We start from the raw sequence: 21,385 nt of genomic DNA on the forward strand, positions 1-21,385 counted from the left end.
ATCCTGCATGCCGCAACTAAGACCCGGGGCAACATACATACATAGATACATATATGCATACATACATACATACATAAATGCAACAGCGAAATGCATAGCAGCTCCACTCCCCAGATAGCCACTGTTGTTGACAGTGCAATGTATGCCCTTGAACATCCTGTTTATTGGACGCACAGGCAACATTTGGCTGGGGGTTGGATGAGAAGCATGGGGGCAGGGGCCCACCTTGGTGCAGTACAGGTCTGAGAGGACCCTCTCCTATTTCTACACAGGCCTCTTCCTCTTGATAGAGCAGTGGGAAGGCAAGAGACCTTCTCACACAACCTCACTTTAGAAGGTAGGATTGGAGTGAACGCCAAAAAAATGCAATTCCTTATTCCTCTGTTGGTTTGTGTTCCTTCTGCAAGACTGTTTACATCAAGTAGACCTGTATGTAGTTACTTTTCAGTTTTTAAATCAAGAACTTTTTTAGATTAACATTTAGGGGAAACCAGAGGACTAAAGGGAATAACTTTAAAAAATACTGTGTTCTTGAATTAATCTCTTCATGGCTTATTTCTCTATATCAGTGGTTCTTAAAGTGTGATCCTTAGTCTGACAATCTGTGGCATCTTAGAACTTGTTGGAAATGCAAATTTTCAGGCTTCACCTAGGTCTGCTGAATTGGAAACTCTGGACGTGAAGCCCAGCATCTGTATTTTAACAAGTCCTCCAGGTGATACTGATGCAGGATAAGGTTTGGGAACTACTGTGCTATATAAAGGCAAAGATTTAAAATTCTTTTTAACATGGTATTTCCCCACTCATTCTCCATTCACTTTTACCCCAACCTAGAAATAATGCAGTTATTGAGACATAACGTCGTTCAAAAGTTCTGTGCTCTTTTATGTCTTTGCTGTTTTTCTGTCTTGAGTGTCATTGTCCACTGCTGCTCGCATAGCAAATCTCTAATCATTTTTTAAAACTCTATTCCACTGTAACTCACTGGAATGCCTCCCCTGACCCATAGATCCAGGTGGTCTTGACTCGTGCTTTTTGGAGCCCTGTGAGTACCTTGTTCACAGCACTTCACATTTGATTGTAGGGTTGGTTTACATGTCTCTCTCTTTTCCACATTATTGGGAATTCCTTGAGGAAAGAGATGCATCACTGACTTCTTTCTATCCCTGATACCTACTGGAATTCGTGGCATGTGCAGATGCTCAATACATATATGTTAGGTGAAGGATGAAGTGAAAACCAATAAAATAGTAGCTTCTCCAGTTGAGAATTACTGTAGGGCAAACTGGTGTTATAAGGAAGCTAAAGTGGCTGGGTGTGAGTTCCACTGGTTGTTAGACAGCTATGTAATTTCTCTGATACTGTTTCCTACTATGTAAAGTTGGCATAATTCCCACCTCACAGTTTTTTGTAGAGTTCCTGGCACACAGTTAGCTCTGAAAAATGGTAGCTAATAATAATCATAATATAATTAGTGCCTTTTTGTGCATTTCAGTATTTTTAAGACTTTTATTATCCTACCTCAGAGTCATACTATATATAAATTTCCACTTATCTTTCAAAGTTATTTTACTCATCAGAACCAAAAAGCAGATAAATGTGATTGAATCAAACTATTTAATATTTTGTGGAGGAGAAGGTAAGAAAAATGAATCAAATATACTGGCGGCAAAAATTGTTAATCAGTGTACACTTATGATGTAAAGAAGGTTGCTATGTGGTAAATTTGCATAACTATACTTTTTAAAAAACAAGCAACAGTATATGCCTATTTTTCAAACTCCACTTATCAGACTACTACAAAAAATATTGACTCTGCCATGATTCCCAGGAATTGATTTTGTATTTTTTTACATTCACGTATAATGTGCTCTCTTATAAAACTTTGATCCTTATTTAGATCGAAACCAGATTCGTATGCTCTTTAAATGGGTTAAGGGTTCAAAAAATTGTACCCATCATATATTGAGGGATTCTAGTATTTATATATATTTAGTAGAAAAAATATAGAGCCTTTCCACTGAATCGTTTGCCTCAAATTATATAACATTTATGAACAGTCCAGTACACTGCACCAATATACATGTCTTGTTTCTAAGAGAACTGATCCATAAAAGAATAAATGACAACAGACATAGAAAACAAATTTATGGTTACCAAAGGGGGAAGGAAGGTGAGGAGGGATAAATTAGGAATATGGGATTAACAGATACACACCACTATTTATAAAATCGATAAGCAACAAGGATTTACTATATGGCACAGGGAACTATACTCAATATCTTGTAATAACCTATAATGGAAAATAATCTGAAAAAAATATAACTGAATCACTTTGCTGTATACCGGAAACTAACACAATATTGTAAATCAGTTATACTTCAAAAAAAAAAAAAAGTGGCAAGATTGTGCCACTGTTGGCTCACTGTTAGCAGGTGGGGCTGTGGCAGCTTAGATGGGTAGAGTTGAGGTTAGAGATCCAAATTGCCCGTCATTTTAGAGATGAGGGCCTGGGGCCCAGAGAAACCACATGGTCTGAGCATGGTCTCACATCAAGTCATGGCTGGAACCAGAATCCAAATCTCTGTGGAGTCCTATTCTCTTGGCATGATGTTTTGAGGCAGTCATATTAACAAAGCCATTGTGTAGGAGCCACTTTGAGAGCTTGTTTGGAGGTTCTAGCAGGGGAGCGCAGCTACTCGTATACCCTTGACCGAAGAACGGTCCTCCTCTATCGGGGAAGGTCGTCCTCTTCGACCGAGCGCGCAGCTTCGGGAGGGACGCACATGGAGCGGTGAGGGAGGAAGGGGACACCCGCCTAGCCAGCCAGATAAGCCGAATCAACCCTGGTGATCAATGGGGTGACAGATGTCGCAGCCAGATCGCCCTCACATCCTAGGAACCACTTTGATAAACCATTTGATATTAGGGACTTATGTGGCCTGAAAAAAATAATATGAAGCTGTCCTGTTTTTTTTTTTTTTTTTTTTTTTTTTTTTTTGCGGTACGCAGGCCTCTCGCTGTTGTGGCCTCTCCCATTGCGTACCACAGGCTCCGGCCGCGCAGGCTCAGCGGCCATGGGTCACGGGCCCAGCCGCTCCACAGCATGTGGGATCTTCCCAGACCGGGGCACGAACCCGCGTCCCCTGCATCGGCAGGCGGACTCCCAACCATTGCGCCACCAGGGAAGCCTCTTTTTGTTTGTTTTAAATCAAGTGATCAGTTGCCTCATTCTTGAACTTTTACCCCATCTTCAGTTCTGAGAGTTAGATTCTGATGGGCTGGGAGTTAGGAATGAGGTAAAGATCAGCACAGGGATCAGGGGTTTGATGGGGTCAGAAGTATCTTTCTGTTCATTACTTCCTAATAGGCACAGCTCTTTTGACCGGGCCTCATCAAAACAGCTGCTTTGAAACATCCCATTCAAAATGTCCCTTTGGACAAAGTGTAAGGATCTGAATGTTCTACTTCATTGAGGGCTCTTTGTATCAGCTCAGGTTTCCTCTCTGTATAGTATTAAAAGACCCATGACTTAAGCAAATTTTTATAACTGGATATAAATGTTTGAGTCTGGGCTGCCACTCTAGGGTTTTGTCCTCTTGATTTAGGGTGCTATCAAGTATTCTCTGGGAGAAATAACCGTAAAAGATGATCCAGATTTCAAAACCTCTTAAATATGCCATATTTTGACTGGATATTCATTTTGGGGGGACGTTTAAGACAGAAGCTTATAAAAAGAAAAAGGACAACAGTATTAAAACAGAAACATTCTATTATTATCAGAGTACAATCTATCATTGCATAGAAGCCAATACAGGGTAGATCCAGCCTGGTTCCATTCAAGGAATTTTACTAATGTGGCCTAGGGATTTTGATACAGCACAACCGATATGTGAAGGATGCCATCATGGCAAGGGTTTAAAGGATATAATTTATTAAGTTATTTAGACATGAGTTATCTCAATAATGTCCTCTGTATATGACTATTTTCTCACTTGGGAGTTCTGTTCCATTGCTGGGTACTGCCAGGAGGCAAACCTGCTTGGCAGGGGAACCCAAGCACTGTCCGGCTGCTAGGCAGTGTGTCTCTGGTATATTCCATGTCTGAGTCTCTTTTCAAAAGAGACTAGAAAGAGTATCTGAGAAACAGCTTCAGAAGAGAGGGCTGATGACTCCCAAATAACTCTGGTGAAAGAATTGTGAACTTTATTGACTTTCTTTCTTCCTCTCTTTTTTGTCCTGTAAGTAAACTGTACCCATTCTTCCAGGTGAAATACTTTATCTGAGGTTAAGTGCAAACAAAATACCAAATGTAAAACTGCATCAGAGGAAAAATTGGGACCAGGACCACCAGAGCGCGGCCCTGCATGCTCACTGGTATCATGTTGCCCATCAGGGCTGAGCTCCATTTCTACAGACTTTGAGAGGATTATTTTCTCTGTGCCAGTTCTTGGTAAATACTCAGATTCTAAGGAAAATTCAGATTATCCTGGATTAACCACATACACTCAGAGGAGCTAATGACTAAAAAGTACTCCTTGCTCATTGCAAAGTATCCAAGTTCCAGAAAGAGAAGTCTTCCAGGGCTCCTAAAGTAAAATCCCTTTCAGGGTTTAAAAGCCACAGATAACAGAATTCTAAAGCAGCAGATATTGTTGTACTACTTCAAAAATAGCTATTTAAGTAATTCAGCTAAAGTTATTCCTAAAGAGGACAGCAGCAAACACCTGGAATGAAATAGAGATGACATCTCAAAGTGAAATTAAATAATAAAAACACAAGTTAATCTTCAGCTTTTTTCCTTAGATCATAGTGCAAGTGAATTTCAAAAAGCTGATTAAATCCAATGTAATTTAGGTGGGAAGGAAAACAGCATACCATGTTTGCAAATGATCCTCAGCAAAGGCTAAAAAGGAAAAGCAAGATGAAGGGAAAAAAAAACAAACTATGAATCAAATATATTTCCTTAAAAATTTTCCTTTATTAGTACTGGTCCGTGTACACACACACACACACACACACACACACACACACACACACACACACACACACACACACACACACACACACACGCAAATCCCTCAGTAGGAGTCAGGCTACTTCTGGGCCAGCCCCAGATTTGTGAATCCAGCCTAACACAGGTTCAGGTCAGCAGCCCTGATGTGAAATGTCCCAGTCACATGGGTCTCTGAGATTCAAGACAGTTCTGGGTCAGCTATTTCAGCTTTTGTCAACCAGAGCTATCTTTGTCCCCTACTGGAATAGAATCATATTTCTAAAAAATGCCTGGATTTAATCCTTTCTCTAGTGCATCTTCTACATTGTAATGAACTAGAGTCAGATCAGATTTTCTGAAGTTTGCTCAAGCTAGACTTGCTTCTCTGGGGTTCTGTGTATCCAGTGCACAAGTTGGGTTGATCCCTTTTTCATAACACTTACCATATTCATTTCCTCTGCTACCTCCCAAGCTCACTCTGTAATCAATTCAGAGCTAGGCGAGTGTTGAAACAACTTCCGAGGTTCAGGCTCCTTCCTCCGAACTGTCTTGTACAGCTACCAGATTAGTATTCTTAACTACTGCTTTTTTTTTTTAAATAAATTTATTTATTTTTATTTTTGGCTGCGTTGAGTTTTCGTTGCTGCATGCAGGCTTTCTCTAGTTGCGGCGAGTGGGAGCTACTCTTCATTGCGGTGCGTGGGCTTCTCATTGCGGTGGCTTCTCTTGTTGCGGAGCATGGGCTCTAGGCCCGTGGGCTTCAGTAGTTGTGGCATGCAGGCTCAGTAGTTGTGGCTCGCGGGCTCTAGAGCGCCGGCTCAGTAGTTGTGGCACATGGGCCCAGTTGGTCCGCAGCACCTGGCATCTTCCCGGACCAGGGCTCGAACCCGTGTCCCCCGCACCGGCAGGCAATTCTTAACCACTGTGTCACCGGGGAAGCCCAACATACTGCTTTCTGACAGTTCATTCTCCAGCTCAGAAATCTTTATTAGCTCCCCATAAATAAACAGCCTCCTTAGCCTAACTTTTTTTTTTTGCGGTACGCGGGCCCCCCACTGCTGCGGCCCCTCCCGTCTCGGAGCACAGGCTCCGGATGCGCAGGTCCAGCGGCCATGGCCCACGGGCTCAGCTGCTCCGCGGCATGCGGGATCCTCCTGGACTGGAGCACGAACCCGCGTCCCCCGCATTGGCAGGCGGACTCCCAACCACGGCGCCACCAGGGAAGCCCTTAGCCTAACATTTAATACCATGTGCTTCCAGCTAGCCTCTTCAGTCCTATTTCAAAATCCCCCATCGTGAATCCATCTCCTTCTATTGTGCTTCTATTTGTGGGTGCTCCTCAGTCCTTCCCTTGTTCAGATATAGTTATTGAGCATCTGTGAGCTCTGTGGTTTCTAGGGGCCGTAAATACTGTTGGGAACAGGGCTGACACACCCCCTGCTCTCATGGAGCTTATACTCTAGTTCAGGGAGACAGATAATAAACAGATATGTAATATTTCAAATGTGAGAAGTTATGACAAATATGGAAAGGGTGGTGAGTTATAGCACAGGCACCTTCCCTAGTTGGCTCTACCATTTATCTAGCAGTAATCACGAGCTGTCTTGATTTTCATGGTTTTAGTTTCCAGCATGTGGGTCTGAGCGTGTGTGGGCTTGCTTAGTTCCAACAGGCAGAGCTCTTGCTTCTGGACCACGAGGACAGTGTCTTTCACCTCTTTGTAGCTCCCAAACCATGTATCATCCGTACTTTCATATGGGAGGCAGCATGTGTAGTGATCAAGAGAGCACACATTCTGGGTCAGATCACTTGTGTGCAGCTGTTGGCTTTACTGCTCGCTGCCTCTGGAGTATGGCCTCTTTAACCTCTCTGTTCCTCAGTTTAGCTTTCTCTCAAATGAAGATGATGACGTTATCTTCTTCATAAGGTGGTTGTGAGCATTTAATAAAGTGCTCAGCATAAAGATTGGCATCTATGGGTGTGTATGTGTGCGTGTAAATATATATAATATATAATAGCACTCAGTTGTTTACCAGTGTTATTTTTGTTTAGATGAGGTTAACTTTAAATCCATATAAATATTTATACTTCTAAACAGAGAAATAACCCTTAGAGAAAATAGAATACTATGTTTCCTTACAGTCTACTTAATTACCAACCAGATGGAGGAACATGAGCCCACGGGCTCTAGCTTTGAACAGTCAGACCCTTCTAAGTGGGTTCTGCTGTGTTAACTGCTCCTCTTGTGTTCAATTTGACAGTACGAGAAAATTTTACATATAAATTAATTATTTCTGCAGCTAAACTCTGCTCTCTGAGTTTCAAACAAATAAGATATGGAAATAACTTAGAATTAATTATGATCATACACGTTTTCTTGGACATTTTATTATACATGAATTAGTACCTAAATGTTACAGAGCAAATGTACTAATAAATTTTCATAAGCAGTTAGCATGACTGCATAATGAGGCAGCCCTTGTTTAGTAAATATTAATGTCTTTGTTACTTGTTGAAATTTACATGGGCTTTTGTAGGTGGTTACTTTAATAGTATATGTTTCCTGTTTGTTTATTGTTCAGACAAAAAGATGCAGGAAGTTACTGTTATGACATGTTTATATTTTCATATGAATTTGAACTACACTATTAAAGGAATTGTTTTATGCTATGAATATACAGGATTTATATTTCCATAATACTTTGTGTATTGTAACCCTGAAAAAGGTTTTCTGTGAAAATATAGTCAAGGTTTCTGTTTTGGCAAAATAAGGAAAAGATAGCCCACCCTTGCTTCAGCAGTGTGATGGTGAATTTAGTAGCAGGTGAGTTTAGATGCTACTGTTGTTCACATGGTGTTAGACACAGCTGAGGGTTCAGTGGAACATGGAGCATGGTTTAGCTTTTGAGGTGGTTACACTCCTTGGGGATCAAGATATCTGCAAATTATGGAACACTATAAGTCAGATGACAATCAAAGGCCCAACTCTAAAGGTAATGGCAGCATCGTCTGCTTTTAGCAGATCTGAGTATTCAGATCTGGGTTCAAATCTAGGTTCTGCTATTGGCTTATCATGTTCCTAGAAATCATTCCACTTCTGACCCTTAGAGGGTTCTTATTGTATTAAAATAAGAAAATCACATAACTCAGATTTTATGGGAGTAAATAAACCTAAACACGTAATTTAGTGCCTATCTTAAGCACTTAATACTTATTTGCTAAATTAAAGATTAAAAAACATACTGTTTCTGCTTGACTTTAGGGATTCAAAAAGCTGTTCTAGTATCCAAGCTAGTGGTTTTCATCCCTGGCTATATATTATAATCACCTGGGAAGCTTTTTAAAACTCCTGATGCTGGACCCCCACTGCAGACTGAGTCATATTTTATGAAAGCAAGGCGTGGATATAGGTGTTTTTTAAAAGCTCCTCAGCTGTTTCTGACTTTCAGCCAGTGTTGGAAAACATGGGTCTTAGCCATCTGAGAATCACATTTGTGTAGCTGTCTTACCTTACTTGAATATATTCTGAAATGCCCTTGAATGTATTCCCTCCTTCACATCATAGTGCCCCGGGCCATGCTGTGTGCTTTGTCACCTGAACTTGGAGTTGTCTCTCTTCTCTAGTCTCCATTCTACGAGTGTGTTTCTCTTTCAGTTAATCTGTTGAACAGCCAGCACAGTTACAGTTATCCTAGAAAACAAATCTGAACATGTTACCGTCCTCCTTAAACACCTTGCTTAACTCTGTGGCCTATCAAATGCAGTCCTAACTTCTACATGGCCATTGGCAGCCTGGATCGAACCCGCCTCAGGATGCCTGGGAAATTGTACTGTAACTTGTCAAGTCTGATAAATGCGGTCAGGTCAGAGGGGAGAAGCCCTTGTCGGAGGCAGATATTTGGGAGCCCATTCTCATCACAGTCGCACCGGCTCACAGACTCGGTGAGTTTATTGATCTCTGGAACTCAGTGACCTTCCCTGTTTGGGAGAAAGAACAAGAAGAAATAGGGTTAGAAATAAATGGAAAGAAGGAATGATGCTAGACATTTTCTTAGTCCATTTAGGCTGTAATGACAAAATACCAGAGACCGGGTGCTTTAAACAACAGAAATTTATTTCTTACAGTTCTGGAGGCTGGGAAGTCCAAGATCAAGGTGCCAGCTGATTCAGTGTCTGGTATGGACTGCTACCTGGTTCATAGATGTCTTTTCGCTGTGTCTTCCCATGGTGGAAGTGGGGTATGAGCTCTCTGGGGTCTCTTTTAGAAGGGCACCAATCCCATTAGCCTTCATGACCCAGTCACTTCCCAAAGGCCTCACAGCCCAGTACCGTCACATTGGGGATTAGGTTTCAAAATATTAATTTTGGGGGATGCAAACATTCAAGCTATAGCACATACTAAACACATTAATGCTTTTGTGTGAAAAATGCTGGAATGGAGCGTCTGCTCAAAAGAATCTAAAAAAGAGTGGGTACATGTATATGTATAACTGACTCACTTTACTGTACACCTGAAACTAACACAACATTGTAAGTCAACTATACTCCAACAAAAATTTTAAAAACCTCATTAGAAATTCAGATCTCAACTTCCATGTCCGTTCCTCAGAGAAGCATCCCCTGAAGTCTTAGACAAAGACTGTCTGTCCTTCTGCTCTTACAAGCCCTGTACATCATCCCTCCACAGCTGTTACCACCTGTGTAATGCCTTACCTGGATCTTTGTGATTATTTCCTTGTCTGTCTCCCAACCCCACTGCGAGCACATTGGGCGCAGAGGACTTGACCAGCTTTCAGCGCGTGTCTGCGGGGCCAAGGCTGGCCTGGGATAGGTGATGAATGTCCTGGTGGGTGACCGTCAGATTGGCAGGTGGAGAGAATGATCAAACAATTGGCACTTATAGATGGCGGGGAAATGTGAAATAGAGAAGGCTTGTGGGGAGGGGCAGTTTCCTCCTCCCCCGGGGGCTCCCCACTCCCTTTCAGGGTCTCTTTAGCACCCCGCTGGTTCTACTAAAACGGACCCTGGGCGTCCAGATGTGTAGGCTCTGGCTCTCTTTCAAGCACATGGAGCTGTGGAGTTCGAGGGGGCCGTGCCACTTGTAGCTACCACCTGCATCTGTAAAATGAAAGGTTCGGCCCAACCTTTTCTTCACTACGGATCTGACTCCTTTTCCTGTATGCTGTGAGCGCTCGGAAGGGTTTTGTCTGGACCTGGGCTGTCTACTCTATAGCCATTCACTCCATGTGGCTCTTGAGCGCTCGAATATGCCTTGGTTGAATTAGATGTGCTATAAGATACACACCAGATCTTGAAGATTTAGAATAAAAAAATAAAACAATATAAATGTCTTGTTTTTTATCGATTACATATTGAAATGATGCTATTATAAATACATTGAATTAAATAAGGTATAAGATTAAAGTTAATTTCACCTGTCTTTATTTTTTCTAATGTAGCTTCTTAGAATTTTAAAGTTATGTGTGTGGCTCACATATTTCTAATGGTCAGCTCTGGTCTAGAAACTGTTTCTTACATAATAAAGAATGAGTTTACCTGCTTTTTAATTGCTCAAGCACGTATGAAAACGAGCATTTCCAAGCGGTATGAAATGACCAGCGTTACCAGACCAGCCAGAACAAAGACACATTTTAAGGGCCGTCATTTTGTTCTCCTAGTCCTGTAGTCCAAGGTGCAATTTCTATTAGATGATTTGAAATATGAGAATAACTTTTGCAGACATTTCCTTCTGCTCTGTGAGCAGTCTCGCGGTAGGGACTAAAGATGGAGCATCTCCAGGCTGGCAGAAAGGGACATGTTCTACTCCACCATTGGATCTGTCTTCCTGGCATTGCCTGTTTGTTCCTGCACTCCATGTGATTTCAGCCTTTAAAGTGGGAATAGCCATGGGGGCAGCATGCAGGAAGCAGAGATCTCTGCGTGACTTTGAAAGTGAGCTGGGTTTGGAAAATATGTTAACTTTGACCCAGCTGAATGATTTGTAGGCAGCTTTGAAAATTCATTCTATTTTCCAAGTCCCTTAAGTCACATAGAACTCCCCCAGTCTATTTCTGGTCTCATAAACAACCTGTCCTCTGGCCTGATGCTAACACATAGGACACATCTGTTTAAAGTGAGTTGTGTGAAAGCCACAGTGGGTTCTTAGTGAGCTGGTAATAACACTGCTACCACCTCAAGTGCTGAGCTAGAGTCATTACTATAATTGTACAGTGAGTAATCAGTGTTTACCTACAGGGCCCACAACTAGATTTCCTTTTGTAGTAGTGAAGATATTAAAAGCGCCACGTGAATTTTGTAGATTGTATCTCTACTCTGCGTAAAGGCAGGGAATGATTTGCAAATATGATTATGTTTTCAAGCTAAAGTATTTCTTTTTAGTTGCCTACAAAAAGTTGAATCCTTTATGGTGTACTAACTTCAACACATCCTCACAGACCAGTGTAAATTTAGGAGAAGCAGTATTTATGTTTGTTCTGATGTCTAACTAGAGAGTTGTGCTTCCAGACACCTAACTCTGCACTGATGAATTTCAGGTTTCATCTGCTTTGGTATTTGGACCCAGGGGATGGTTAGAACAGTGTGGAAGAAAAATTGTAACTTCTTTTTACTTGGTGTGAGAAAATTAGCACTGCTGGTACCAGTTTGCTTTTTCCCTGCCTGCTCTTTAGTCTGAAAGTGTTCATTTTGAAACCACCTCTGTGAATTTTAGTAAAAAGAATGTTTTGATCTGGTAGAATTTACATGTATGGAGTAAATTCTAGAGTCTGTCTGGGGCACAGCAGGCAAGGTGGTTGTATGGGGTTGAACAGGAGATGTGGGGAGAGTTGGTGGCAGGGGAAGGCTGGAAGCGGGTGGGGAGCAGATCCAATCAATTGAAGGCTCTGAGTGTCCTGCTAAATAATCTGATCTCTGCACGAAGGCTAACATTTAAGAATTTTAAGGTGGGCAGAGTGGTGATGGTGGTGTGCCCAGATTGACAGTTTTGAAATGTCATACAGCCTCTGTGGTAGCCATGTAGAAGATGAAGGAAGTGAAATTGAAGGCATGGAGATGAATTGGAAGGCTTTTCCAGTGATTGAGGCAAGAGATAGAGAGGACCTGAGCACAGGAAGAGAGAAGGAGTTGGATCTGAGATACATTTAAAAGGGAGAATTGGTAGGATGGGGTATGAAGAAGAAGTGCCTGTCTAGAAAGTTTCCTGGCTGTCTGGGCAGGTGAGGGAGAGGAGTGAGACCGTGGGCTCCTTGGGAATAGGGAGCAGAAACAGGTTTGAAGGAAAGATGCTCTATTTTGGGTCTTCAGGGGACGAGTGTGGAGGCCGAGAATGCAGAGACAGCAAGACCTCGATGGTGTTGAAGTGCCTCATGAGACAAGTGCTGGTCTGTTTGGTTTAGAAAAGCTTTGCTTAGTGACCTCTCTCTTAGAACCTGAAAACTATTCACCGTCAACCAAATAAGGAAAATATTATTCAGGAAATGGCAACTACAAAGAGCTTCTCAGAGAGTAAGGGGCAAGTGTTCTCACTGGAGCATGCGATGAGGGAGGAGGTGAAACCAGAGCATGATGGTTCTCACCCATCAGACCTCTTATAACCTGCAGAGAGTCTGGGAAGTTCCCTGTTGCCCTTCAAGATGCAGCCCAGGGTCACCTCTTCTAAAGACCCTTTTGAGCCTCTCTGACTGTTCTTCAGGCTGAGGGGGACAGCTGGCCTTGCTCTCTCCTCTGGGCTATGGACGCACTTTGTAATACTAGGTCTGTGTTTCCACTATCCACCCTTGTGGTCTTTCCCAACAGATGGTGGGTTTTTGAGAGTAGGAATTATATAGTCTCCATTTTGCTATCCTCAGTATAACAAAATGGAGTTTATCAGGTGTATCTAGCCCATAGTGAGTGTTCCACAGATGTTCCCTGAGTAAACGCAGGAGATCCATGGGCAGGATGGTGAGTTGGAAAGAGCAATAGCCTGGGTAGAGGAAAAGGGACCTGGGTTCTGGTACCAATTCTGTTGCTCTCAGTTCTTTGGCCTTGGACAAGCTAGTTAATTTTTCTGGGCCTTGGTTTTATTATAGGCAAAGAAGGAGATGGAATGAGAATCTAGGAAATCCATGAATGGTCTTCAAGAGGTCCCTGGATTTCTTGAGATAAAATGCAGAATTATGTATACTTATATGTCTATGTGTATCTGTGTATTAGTATATACAGTCTTTATTTTCCCTCCCTCTGAGGAAAGGACCAAGAACTTTCATCAGCCTCTCAAAGAATCACTTGAACAAAATGTGGGGATGGCTCTAGAATTTCTGTAGAGGATGGAGTTGGGAGGGATTGTCATATGGTTGGGGATGGGGATTCAGCTAAAGGACTTGTCCTGAAATTGTGGTTAAATGACAGACACACTCTAGTTACATAGATTTTTATATTTATTTGAGGCAGTGAGGTGTGGAGGGGATGGGGACTGTGGGGCGATGTGTGCTGAAGCTTCTCTGAGCCCATCTCTTTGTACTGTCAGTTCTTAGAGCTCTTTTATGAGCTGGATGTGATTCTGGTTGTTATTAGTGTTATATCTTCACGAACAGACTAGGCGTGGAACATTTGTTTGTTTTTTACTAAAATTCACTGTAGCAAGGTCAAATGCAATTGTTTTTAGCCTGTTAGACATACTTTGGTATGACAGGAGTTTATATTTTTTATTTGATTATTTTGATTAAACATTAATTACACGGAAGCAGGAAATGAATGCTAAATAAAAGAAAAACATTTACTGTCAACAGTCCTCATTTTTAAAAAGCATAGTGTTACAATTAGACAAGCTTAGCAACTGTTGGCAACTATTAACAAACGCTAGCCATCAAGTACTCGAATGTACAACATAATTTATTAAATGTATTCCCAGCCATTAGAAAGCTTTCCTTTGTATCTTATGATAACTTGAGGTAGACATCACATGTTATTTTCTGAAGTGCTTTGCAAAGACCAAATCTTACTTTACCAATGATGATGGTGGCAACAATGGCATTAGGAAATAGCAGTAGAAGTACAGGACATTCTTCTGTGGTTACCCAGCTAGTGAGTGGTGGAGCTGGGATGGGAGTCCAGAAAATTTGAGTCTTAAGCCTGCATCTTAACCAGTCTAGTATATGACTTTCCTAAAGAGAGGTTCTTTTTCTCTATAGAGCTTTACTTTTGAAGACTCAGAATAATACATACAGAATAATTCTTGCATTTATGATCAGTATCAAGGTCTGCACAAACTGTAATTTGGACCACTTAAACCCATATAGATACTCTACTCTTCTGAACAATGCAAATGAGTTTCCCATAGTTCATAATCTTCTTGATACAGAAGTAATGTTTTATTCATCTTATCTAGTTGTACTGCTTTGCTTTACCCACAGAAGAAGTGCTAGGGATGTTTTTCAACAGCCTTCTACAGTATTCAAAGCAACAACCAGCTATTTTAGGAAAGATGTAAACATGTTGCTAGAAATGACACTAAGCTGCAGTGTATCCTAATGGGGTAATTTGCTGTGTGAGATTAGAACTGCAAAGGAAATTAAGATAATGAGTTCTGTTGATTTCCTAGGAGAAAGTGAGATATATTGTTAGCCTGAAACTCACCATCTGGTTGGATTTAGAGTTAGGCCTCACTGGCAGAGAATCAGATGCCTGCATAATACCAGATCTCTGGGTTGCTTCTGGTTGCACTCAGTCTAGTCTACAGGCCCATCCTGTCTGAATTACTCAGCCCAGCACCCCCAGGCCCACACTTCCGATTACGTCCTCTGGGGTTTGGGTTTTTCCTCCGTGAACCCACAGGGCACTTGCTCTGAGCCTGTAGGAACCATGATGCAGCATCCCTGCCCATAGCTTCAGCTGCTAGGTGGTAGCTTCGTGCTGTGGTGCTGCAATGCTGCAGACCGTTCTTGAACTGCCAAGCTTGTCAGGTGCTTGGGGCTCAAGCTTGAAGCCACCTGATGGCCCTTTTTCAACCTATCTTCCTGGAAGAAGCACTTCCCCAGGAGCTCCTATTGAATCCAGAGCCCTGTTCAGGAATCTTTATAGCCTTCCCATTGGCTCAGGGAGAGAGTTAAGAGATACAACTTCAGAGTAGAGAGCTCAAGGAGGTAAAGCCATAATTAATTAGTACTTCTTGACAGACCTGTGTGCTGGTCCCCATGGTTCCTTGAGTTCTTCTCTATGTCCATGGCTTCCTTAACTCATGACCTTGGAAGGAGCTACGGCAAACTGCTTCTGCACGGTTGACTTGCTTTTCTCACAAACTACGATATCAACAGCACTAATGTGCCAGATAAGCAGAGGGTGAGAATTAGCCAGAAGGTCTCATGAAGAGAAGAGGTAAAATGGGTAGCTTTATTGGCGTACAGTGTTGCCATTCAGTTTTGGCAAACTGTTTTTCTTTCATGGCTTTTAAACTGACTAATGGGGATGGAAAAAATAAAGAGCCCAAGCTAAATAAAAATTATCATTAGGGGGAAAATTTTGATGGGGAGGGGCGTGCCACTGTGTACATTGTCTCTAGGTTTGAGGAGATAAGCAACTGTTTCTCATACTTAATATTTAATTTTCATAATGGGTTTCTTCAATTACTCATTCATTCCTCACTTGTGGCAGGCTAAACTCTTTACATATCTTTACACATATTATAACTAATCCGCACAACAATTTTGCAGGGTAAGTGGTAGTCATTCATTTGTTTGAGCAACAAATATTTTTGTGTTAAGTGGTTGTTTGGAGGCTGGCTGTGAGTGCAGTGATGGGAATAGAACAGTGAAGAAGCAGTTTCCCTGCCCTTAAGGTATTTTCCATTGTTGGATGGGAAAGACAGACAAACAGGTCATTAGAATGCCTTATTGTATTCTTACACACTCTTCGGGGGTAATGCGAGTTTGTGCATACTTATTGAAGAGCAATGGTTATACCTAGTCAGCCCATCTAGGAATCCTTCCTATAGAAATACCTGCACACAATTGAAAAGGTATTTGGCAAGGATGGTAATTGCAGCATTGTTGTAGCAAAATGTTGAAAAAGTTCACTGGCAGGGGAAGCGTTAAATCATTATGTTATATACAGACGCTGGAATGTGATACAACATTCAAATGAATAAATGAATGAATGAATTCATTAAAATGAATAAAGATCTGTATGTGTTGACACCACTATACGTGATATGTTGGTAAATGACAAAAGCACGTTGGTAGAGAAATCTGTATAACAGAAACACATTACCTAAAATAATAATCATAAAGAAAAAGAAAAAAACAATTCTGCAAGAGTCACACCAGATTCTTAGCTCTGGTCTCCTTTAGGCAGAAGGTGAGAGAGGGGTGTGTGTGTGGGGGGGTGGGCAACTTTTATGTATTTCTGCATTATTTCAATTGAAAAGATAAACACGAGTCCTTTTGAAATATTTTAAACAGCAGATAAATTTTGAATAAGGGGATAGGTGCTAGCGCAGAGTTATGTCCAGGGTCCTGCAGGGACAGAAAGAACCCAGACTGGAGGAGGGAGATGGTCAGAGAAGGCTCTGGGTGGGGACCAGCCTGGCCGAGACAAGGATGAATGTAGTCAGGCGTTTGGAGGGAACCGAGGACGAGGGTTTCCTGCTCGGGAGCATCCCGGAGCACTGCGGCCCCTCTACGCTGTAACAGCCGGCCCAGGTGGTCCCGGGTTCTTCCTCCTTCCTCAGCCTCCACGGTGTGTCAGCCGCTGTTCCTAAATACTTCGCATATTTCCACCTCTTCTCTAGCTCTCCTGTAGACCTCTCATTTCTCACCTGGATGATTGAGAACCCCCCCACCCCCAGTGGGTCTCCTGGTCCCTGTCTGTATCCCATGTCCTCCTACCCCGGTCTGTCCTTCACTTTGCTGAGTGATCTTCTAAAAATGCAGTTTTGACCCTGCTATCTTCCTTAAACTTGTCAATGACCCTTCATAGATTCTGGGATCTAACCCACCCCTCTAAAGCAGACACACAGAAGCCCTGCTCGCCTCTCCCACCTTCCTCGCACGGTAACTCTTATTCTTGTTATCTGGAATTTTTTCACTTCTTTGCAAATGCCATTCTTCTTATCAAACAAGGGATGGATGTAGGTAGAGAAAGAAAATCCATGATGTGGATTTAGTCATTCGTTTTCAGCCTATTAACCTGCAAATATTCTAACTTGTTATCCCCCTTTCTGGGAGTAAATGTCCATATGTCATGTTATTTGAGGCAACAATTTAGAAATTAAGACATTTCAAGGCAAATAGTCTTCTTACCGCCCTTGGGGCTATTTTCTTTTGTAAATATACTTGAAGGATGTTTCTAACAGCAGGTCATTCTCCACACAGAGGACTTCAGAATCTGGCATTAATTTGTGTACTTGTCTATTCCAAATCCGGATACACTCCACCTTTATATAGAATACACACTGTTCTAAAAACACTACATTGACCAAACAGTCCTTATTTGCTTTGGCTAAACTTGAGTTAATGGATGGACTTGATGTACAATAAGATAGATACAAAACTGAGTGATAGTCCCCTGGGAGATTCACTTTAAGACATGCTACCTATTATCCTTCAGTCCCATCCACTGAACTTTTATCTTTATGTTATTTTTCTATCATTGAATAGACTAGACAATCCTTTTAAGTAAATAACAGTTGGTTTCAGCATGTTAATTTTCAGAAATGTTTGTACTTACATTCAATGCAGGAGTGAAGTGATAGACTATTGTCTCGCTCCCTCTGGTGGACAATTGTATTAAAAAAATCAAACTACATATAGTCTTGTGTGGCGGGGACAGGTTGTGACTAGTTCTGGTGTTTTAACATTTGTGTTAAATAATAGCAGTAGTAAAACACATAGCAGTACTAATGCTGTACTATTTCTCTTGTTATTGAGTAGTGACACTGCTGTGAAAAAACGATTTAGAAGCCGACTTCACCCCATAACTTTAGAACAGTGCTACATCAGGATAAGGCTCATGCTAGAATGCAACAATGTAGTTAATTCAGCAGTCTAAATATTACTCCACAGGTTATCCTGGACTCCTCCAATAGCTAGACTTTTCACTCAATAATGCATATTTTTGGAAACTTAGCAGATGATTATTTTTATCTTGAATCAGTTTATTTTGATAAATGTATTATTTCGTTCATGATCTTCTGAATTTACAGACTCACTGAAGTTGCTTTATCTTTCTTATGGATATTAATCGATATCAAGTGTTACCTAGGAGGTTGTTTTTTGCTCTTCAGCAAGGTTAAACCAGAAAGAAATTGCATAAAGGCCTTCGATTGATTAAATTTCATTTGTATGTAATGATTATTTTATTTTATGTATTAATAACAGTTCACATTTGTTGAGTTAAGCATTTGATGGGCATCGTGTCATTTAATTTTTCAGTAACTCTGTGAGGCAGGTAGGTAGTTGTTATTATCCACATTTTATAGAGGCTGGTGAAGGTGGGCCTAGCTCATCCAGGTGTTCTCAGTTCAGAGTTTGTAACCACAACAATATACTGCCTCCTGAAGTTAGGTGATAAATGAGTATATGTGTGGCTAATACCCTTATGTGACTCCTAGTACTGGAAACATTTCCATCTTTGAACTGGGGAATTCAAAGACTACCTCAACCTAGAGATAGATTTTTACCTTTTCTCTTTCTGTTTTCTCATTGTGAATAGGCCTTGTAGTAGAATGTATTTACGTTTTGTTTAGATACTTAAGACAAATTATATCTATTATCATAGAAAGAGGTTTCATGAGAAAAACACATTTTAGCTCATTAGCTTCCTCAGTAAGTCTTTGAAAGAGATGCTGTTAGGTGTAAACGTGGGAAGGAAGGGTACAGTTGCTATGTACTAACGCTAAAGATCTAGCAGGGCACATCGAGGGTTAGGTACTGAAGACCTTTATGAAGAATTTTTGAAACAGATACAGATAATTAAGGGTAATTTAGGAAATTCCTTTTCTGAAAATATTCAGAATTAGAATAAGGTAATTTTCTTGAAGTTGGCAATTATAAAGAATAGCTACCATATAAATGCTTTACATGTATTATCTTTTTAATTCTCATAATAAGATAGTGATTGTTAATAACCTAACTTAATTATTATAGGCAGTAGCCAGAAGAGAAAGCTGAGACCCAGAGAAATTAAGTAGTTTGCATACGGATATACAGCTAATAAATGGTGAAGTCGGGATCAGAACTCACATGACGTGGTCTGGCTGGAGAGCCCACCCTCTGAACCACTTTGCTATACAGCAGTTCTGTCCAATAGAACTTTTTGTGATAACGGAAGTGTTTGATGTCTGTGTCGTCCAATGCCGTAGCCACTAGGCGCATGGGCTACTGAGCACATGCAACATGGCTAGTCCAACTAAGGAACCTGATTTTTTGTTTTTAAAATTTTAATTAATTTAAATTTAAATAGCCTCTGTGTGGTTAGTGTCTACTGTTTTGGACAGAGCGGCGTTACAGGGTCTTTCAGATCATGTAGTAGGGGAGACATGAGAACTTTAGAATTACCCTAACTCCTTGTTTTTACTGATCAAGAAACTGAAAACCACATGGTTAGTAACCTGCTTAGAGTCATAAAATTAAGGAAAGGGACAAACTTATAAGTAGAGTCAGAAAATTAAGGAAGGGGACAAAATTATAGGTAGGTGTATATACTTCTCGGTTACAACTCTTCCCTTTCTGCACTTTGGTGACACCTGCAAACTTACGTTTCCACTGCTATTGTTAATATTGGATTGTAAAACTACTGTTTTTGAGAAAAAAATATTTTTTTCTGAAATACACGTCCAGTGAGCCCTTTCCTCTTTTCTCAGGTTATAGAAACATTATCGCGACTCTCTCGCACACCTGTAGCGCTGGCCACAGGAATCAGGTAAGCTAGCTTCTCTGTGGTTCGTACGTCCTGTTCAGTTCAATGAAGTGATTGTTTATTGAATGGCTACTATGTGTAAAGCACTTTGCATACAGGGACCACATCTCATTCATGAAGAGTGGCCGGGTATATAAGTGCTCAATAGACATTTGAAATTTATCGAGCAAGTAAGAACTGAGTCGTAGCGTTGAATAAGACACATTGGCTAAACATCGTTCTCAACTCACTGGTGACTGTCACTGATACAGTTCTTTCTTTTAACTCCCTCTAACATTCCTATACAGGTGATTCATTAAGAAAAACACAAATGCTTAATTAAATTGATATTTTAAAAAAAGATATTGCAGTACATTTATATCCTGTAGGCCATAACAATAAGTCACAACTTCTAGGCGTTTCAGAAATAATCAGACAAGTATAAAATAATATATGTTCGAGAAGGTGTATTGAAAGTTTGGAACTAAGTGAAAAACTTGGAAGTACTGTTGATCCTTGAAAAACGTGGGAATTAGGAGCACCAACCATCCACACAGTTGAAAATTTAAGTATAACTTATATTCGGCCCTTTGCATCCTCAATTCCTCTGCACCTGTGGTTCCAACCAACTGTGGATCGTGTAGTATTTACTATTGAAAAAAATCCATTTATAAGTGGACATGTGCAGTTCATACCTTGTTGTTCAAGGGTTCACTGTAAATTGTTTAAATTATACCTTCTCCATGCAGTGAAGCATTATGCAGTCAGTTAAATATGGAAAGGTAGATGTGTTATGTTGTGTCGGGCCTTTTCTGTTTAAAATACTGCATATTCAAGTTAGGTCAGTCAGAAGGTTGTATTATTAGGAATGTTAGAAATACAGAAAAACAGTTTCAGTAGCCACACAGCCAGGTCACATGGAAATGGAATGGATCTCATTTTTTACCTGATTTCCTCAGGGCTCCATAATTCAGTCTCCAGCCGTTATGGGGCTCTGTGACCCTGGGTCTCTTCTTCTGTTGCTTCCATTTTTCTGTTCACATTCAGATTCAAACAGAGAGGATCCGAGCATGACAGCCCAGTCCCTGGGTACAAAGCACAGTGATCTTGGGGAAGACACCCACAGACCCTTCCTCAGAAATGGGCCATGAGTCTGGCAGCTTTCTACAGTAGTCTCTAGGCCGGATAAATGTTCCATACCTTGTCATTTTCTCTTCAATACATGATTATCTTTCCATGTCAACATATATTTTTTTATATGCAAACAGCAAATTTTGAAATAGCATGATTCTATCCTTATGTATTTATATATTGTTGGTTCTGAAACTATATATAGAAGAGTTTTTTCCTTGTTCCTTATACTTTTTCCTTCTTACTTATAATTTCAATTTTTTACTACAATAGACTTGTATATAAGAGTATAATAAAATGTGTCAAAATTTATTTAAAAAAGGATTTTGAAACTGGCATTTCTCACACATTTTAATTTATTTGAAA

General features: G+C 40.8%; 1 protein-coding gene across 7 annotated transcripts in view; it reads left to right on the forward strand.

The window, feature by feature from the left end:
- The window catches only part of VAV3 (vav guanine nucleotide exchange factor 3), a 400,412-nt gene that overhangs the window by 156,373 nt on the left and 222,654 nt on the right, over positions 1 to 21,385 (forward strand). For all 7 annotated transcript variants that reach the window (XM_073810192.1, XM_073810193.1, XM_073810194.1 and 4 more), the window contains one exon: positions 19,854 to 19,912. In XM_073810192.1, coding sequence (XP_073666293.1) covers positions 19,854 to 19,912 — 59 coding nt within the window. The remainder of the gene's footprint in view (positions 1 to 19,853; positions 19,913 to 21,385) is intronic.

The sequence above is a fragment of the Tursiops truncatus genome, chromosome 1 (assembly GCF_011762595.2).
Source record: "Tursiops truncatus isolate mTurTru1 chromosome 1, mTurTru1.mat.Y, whole genome shotgun sequence".
NCBI classification, from domain to species: Eukaryota; Metazoa; Chordata; class Mammalia; order Artiodactyla; family Delphinidae; genus Tursiops; species Tursiops truncatus.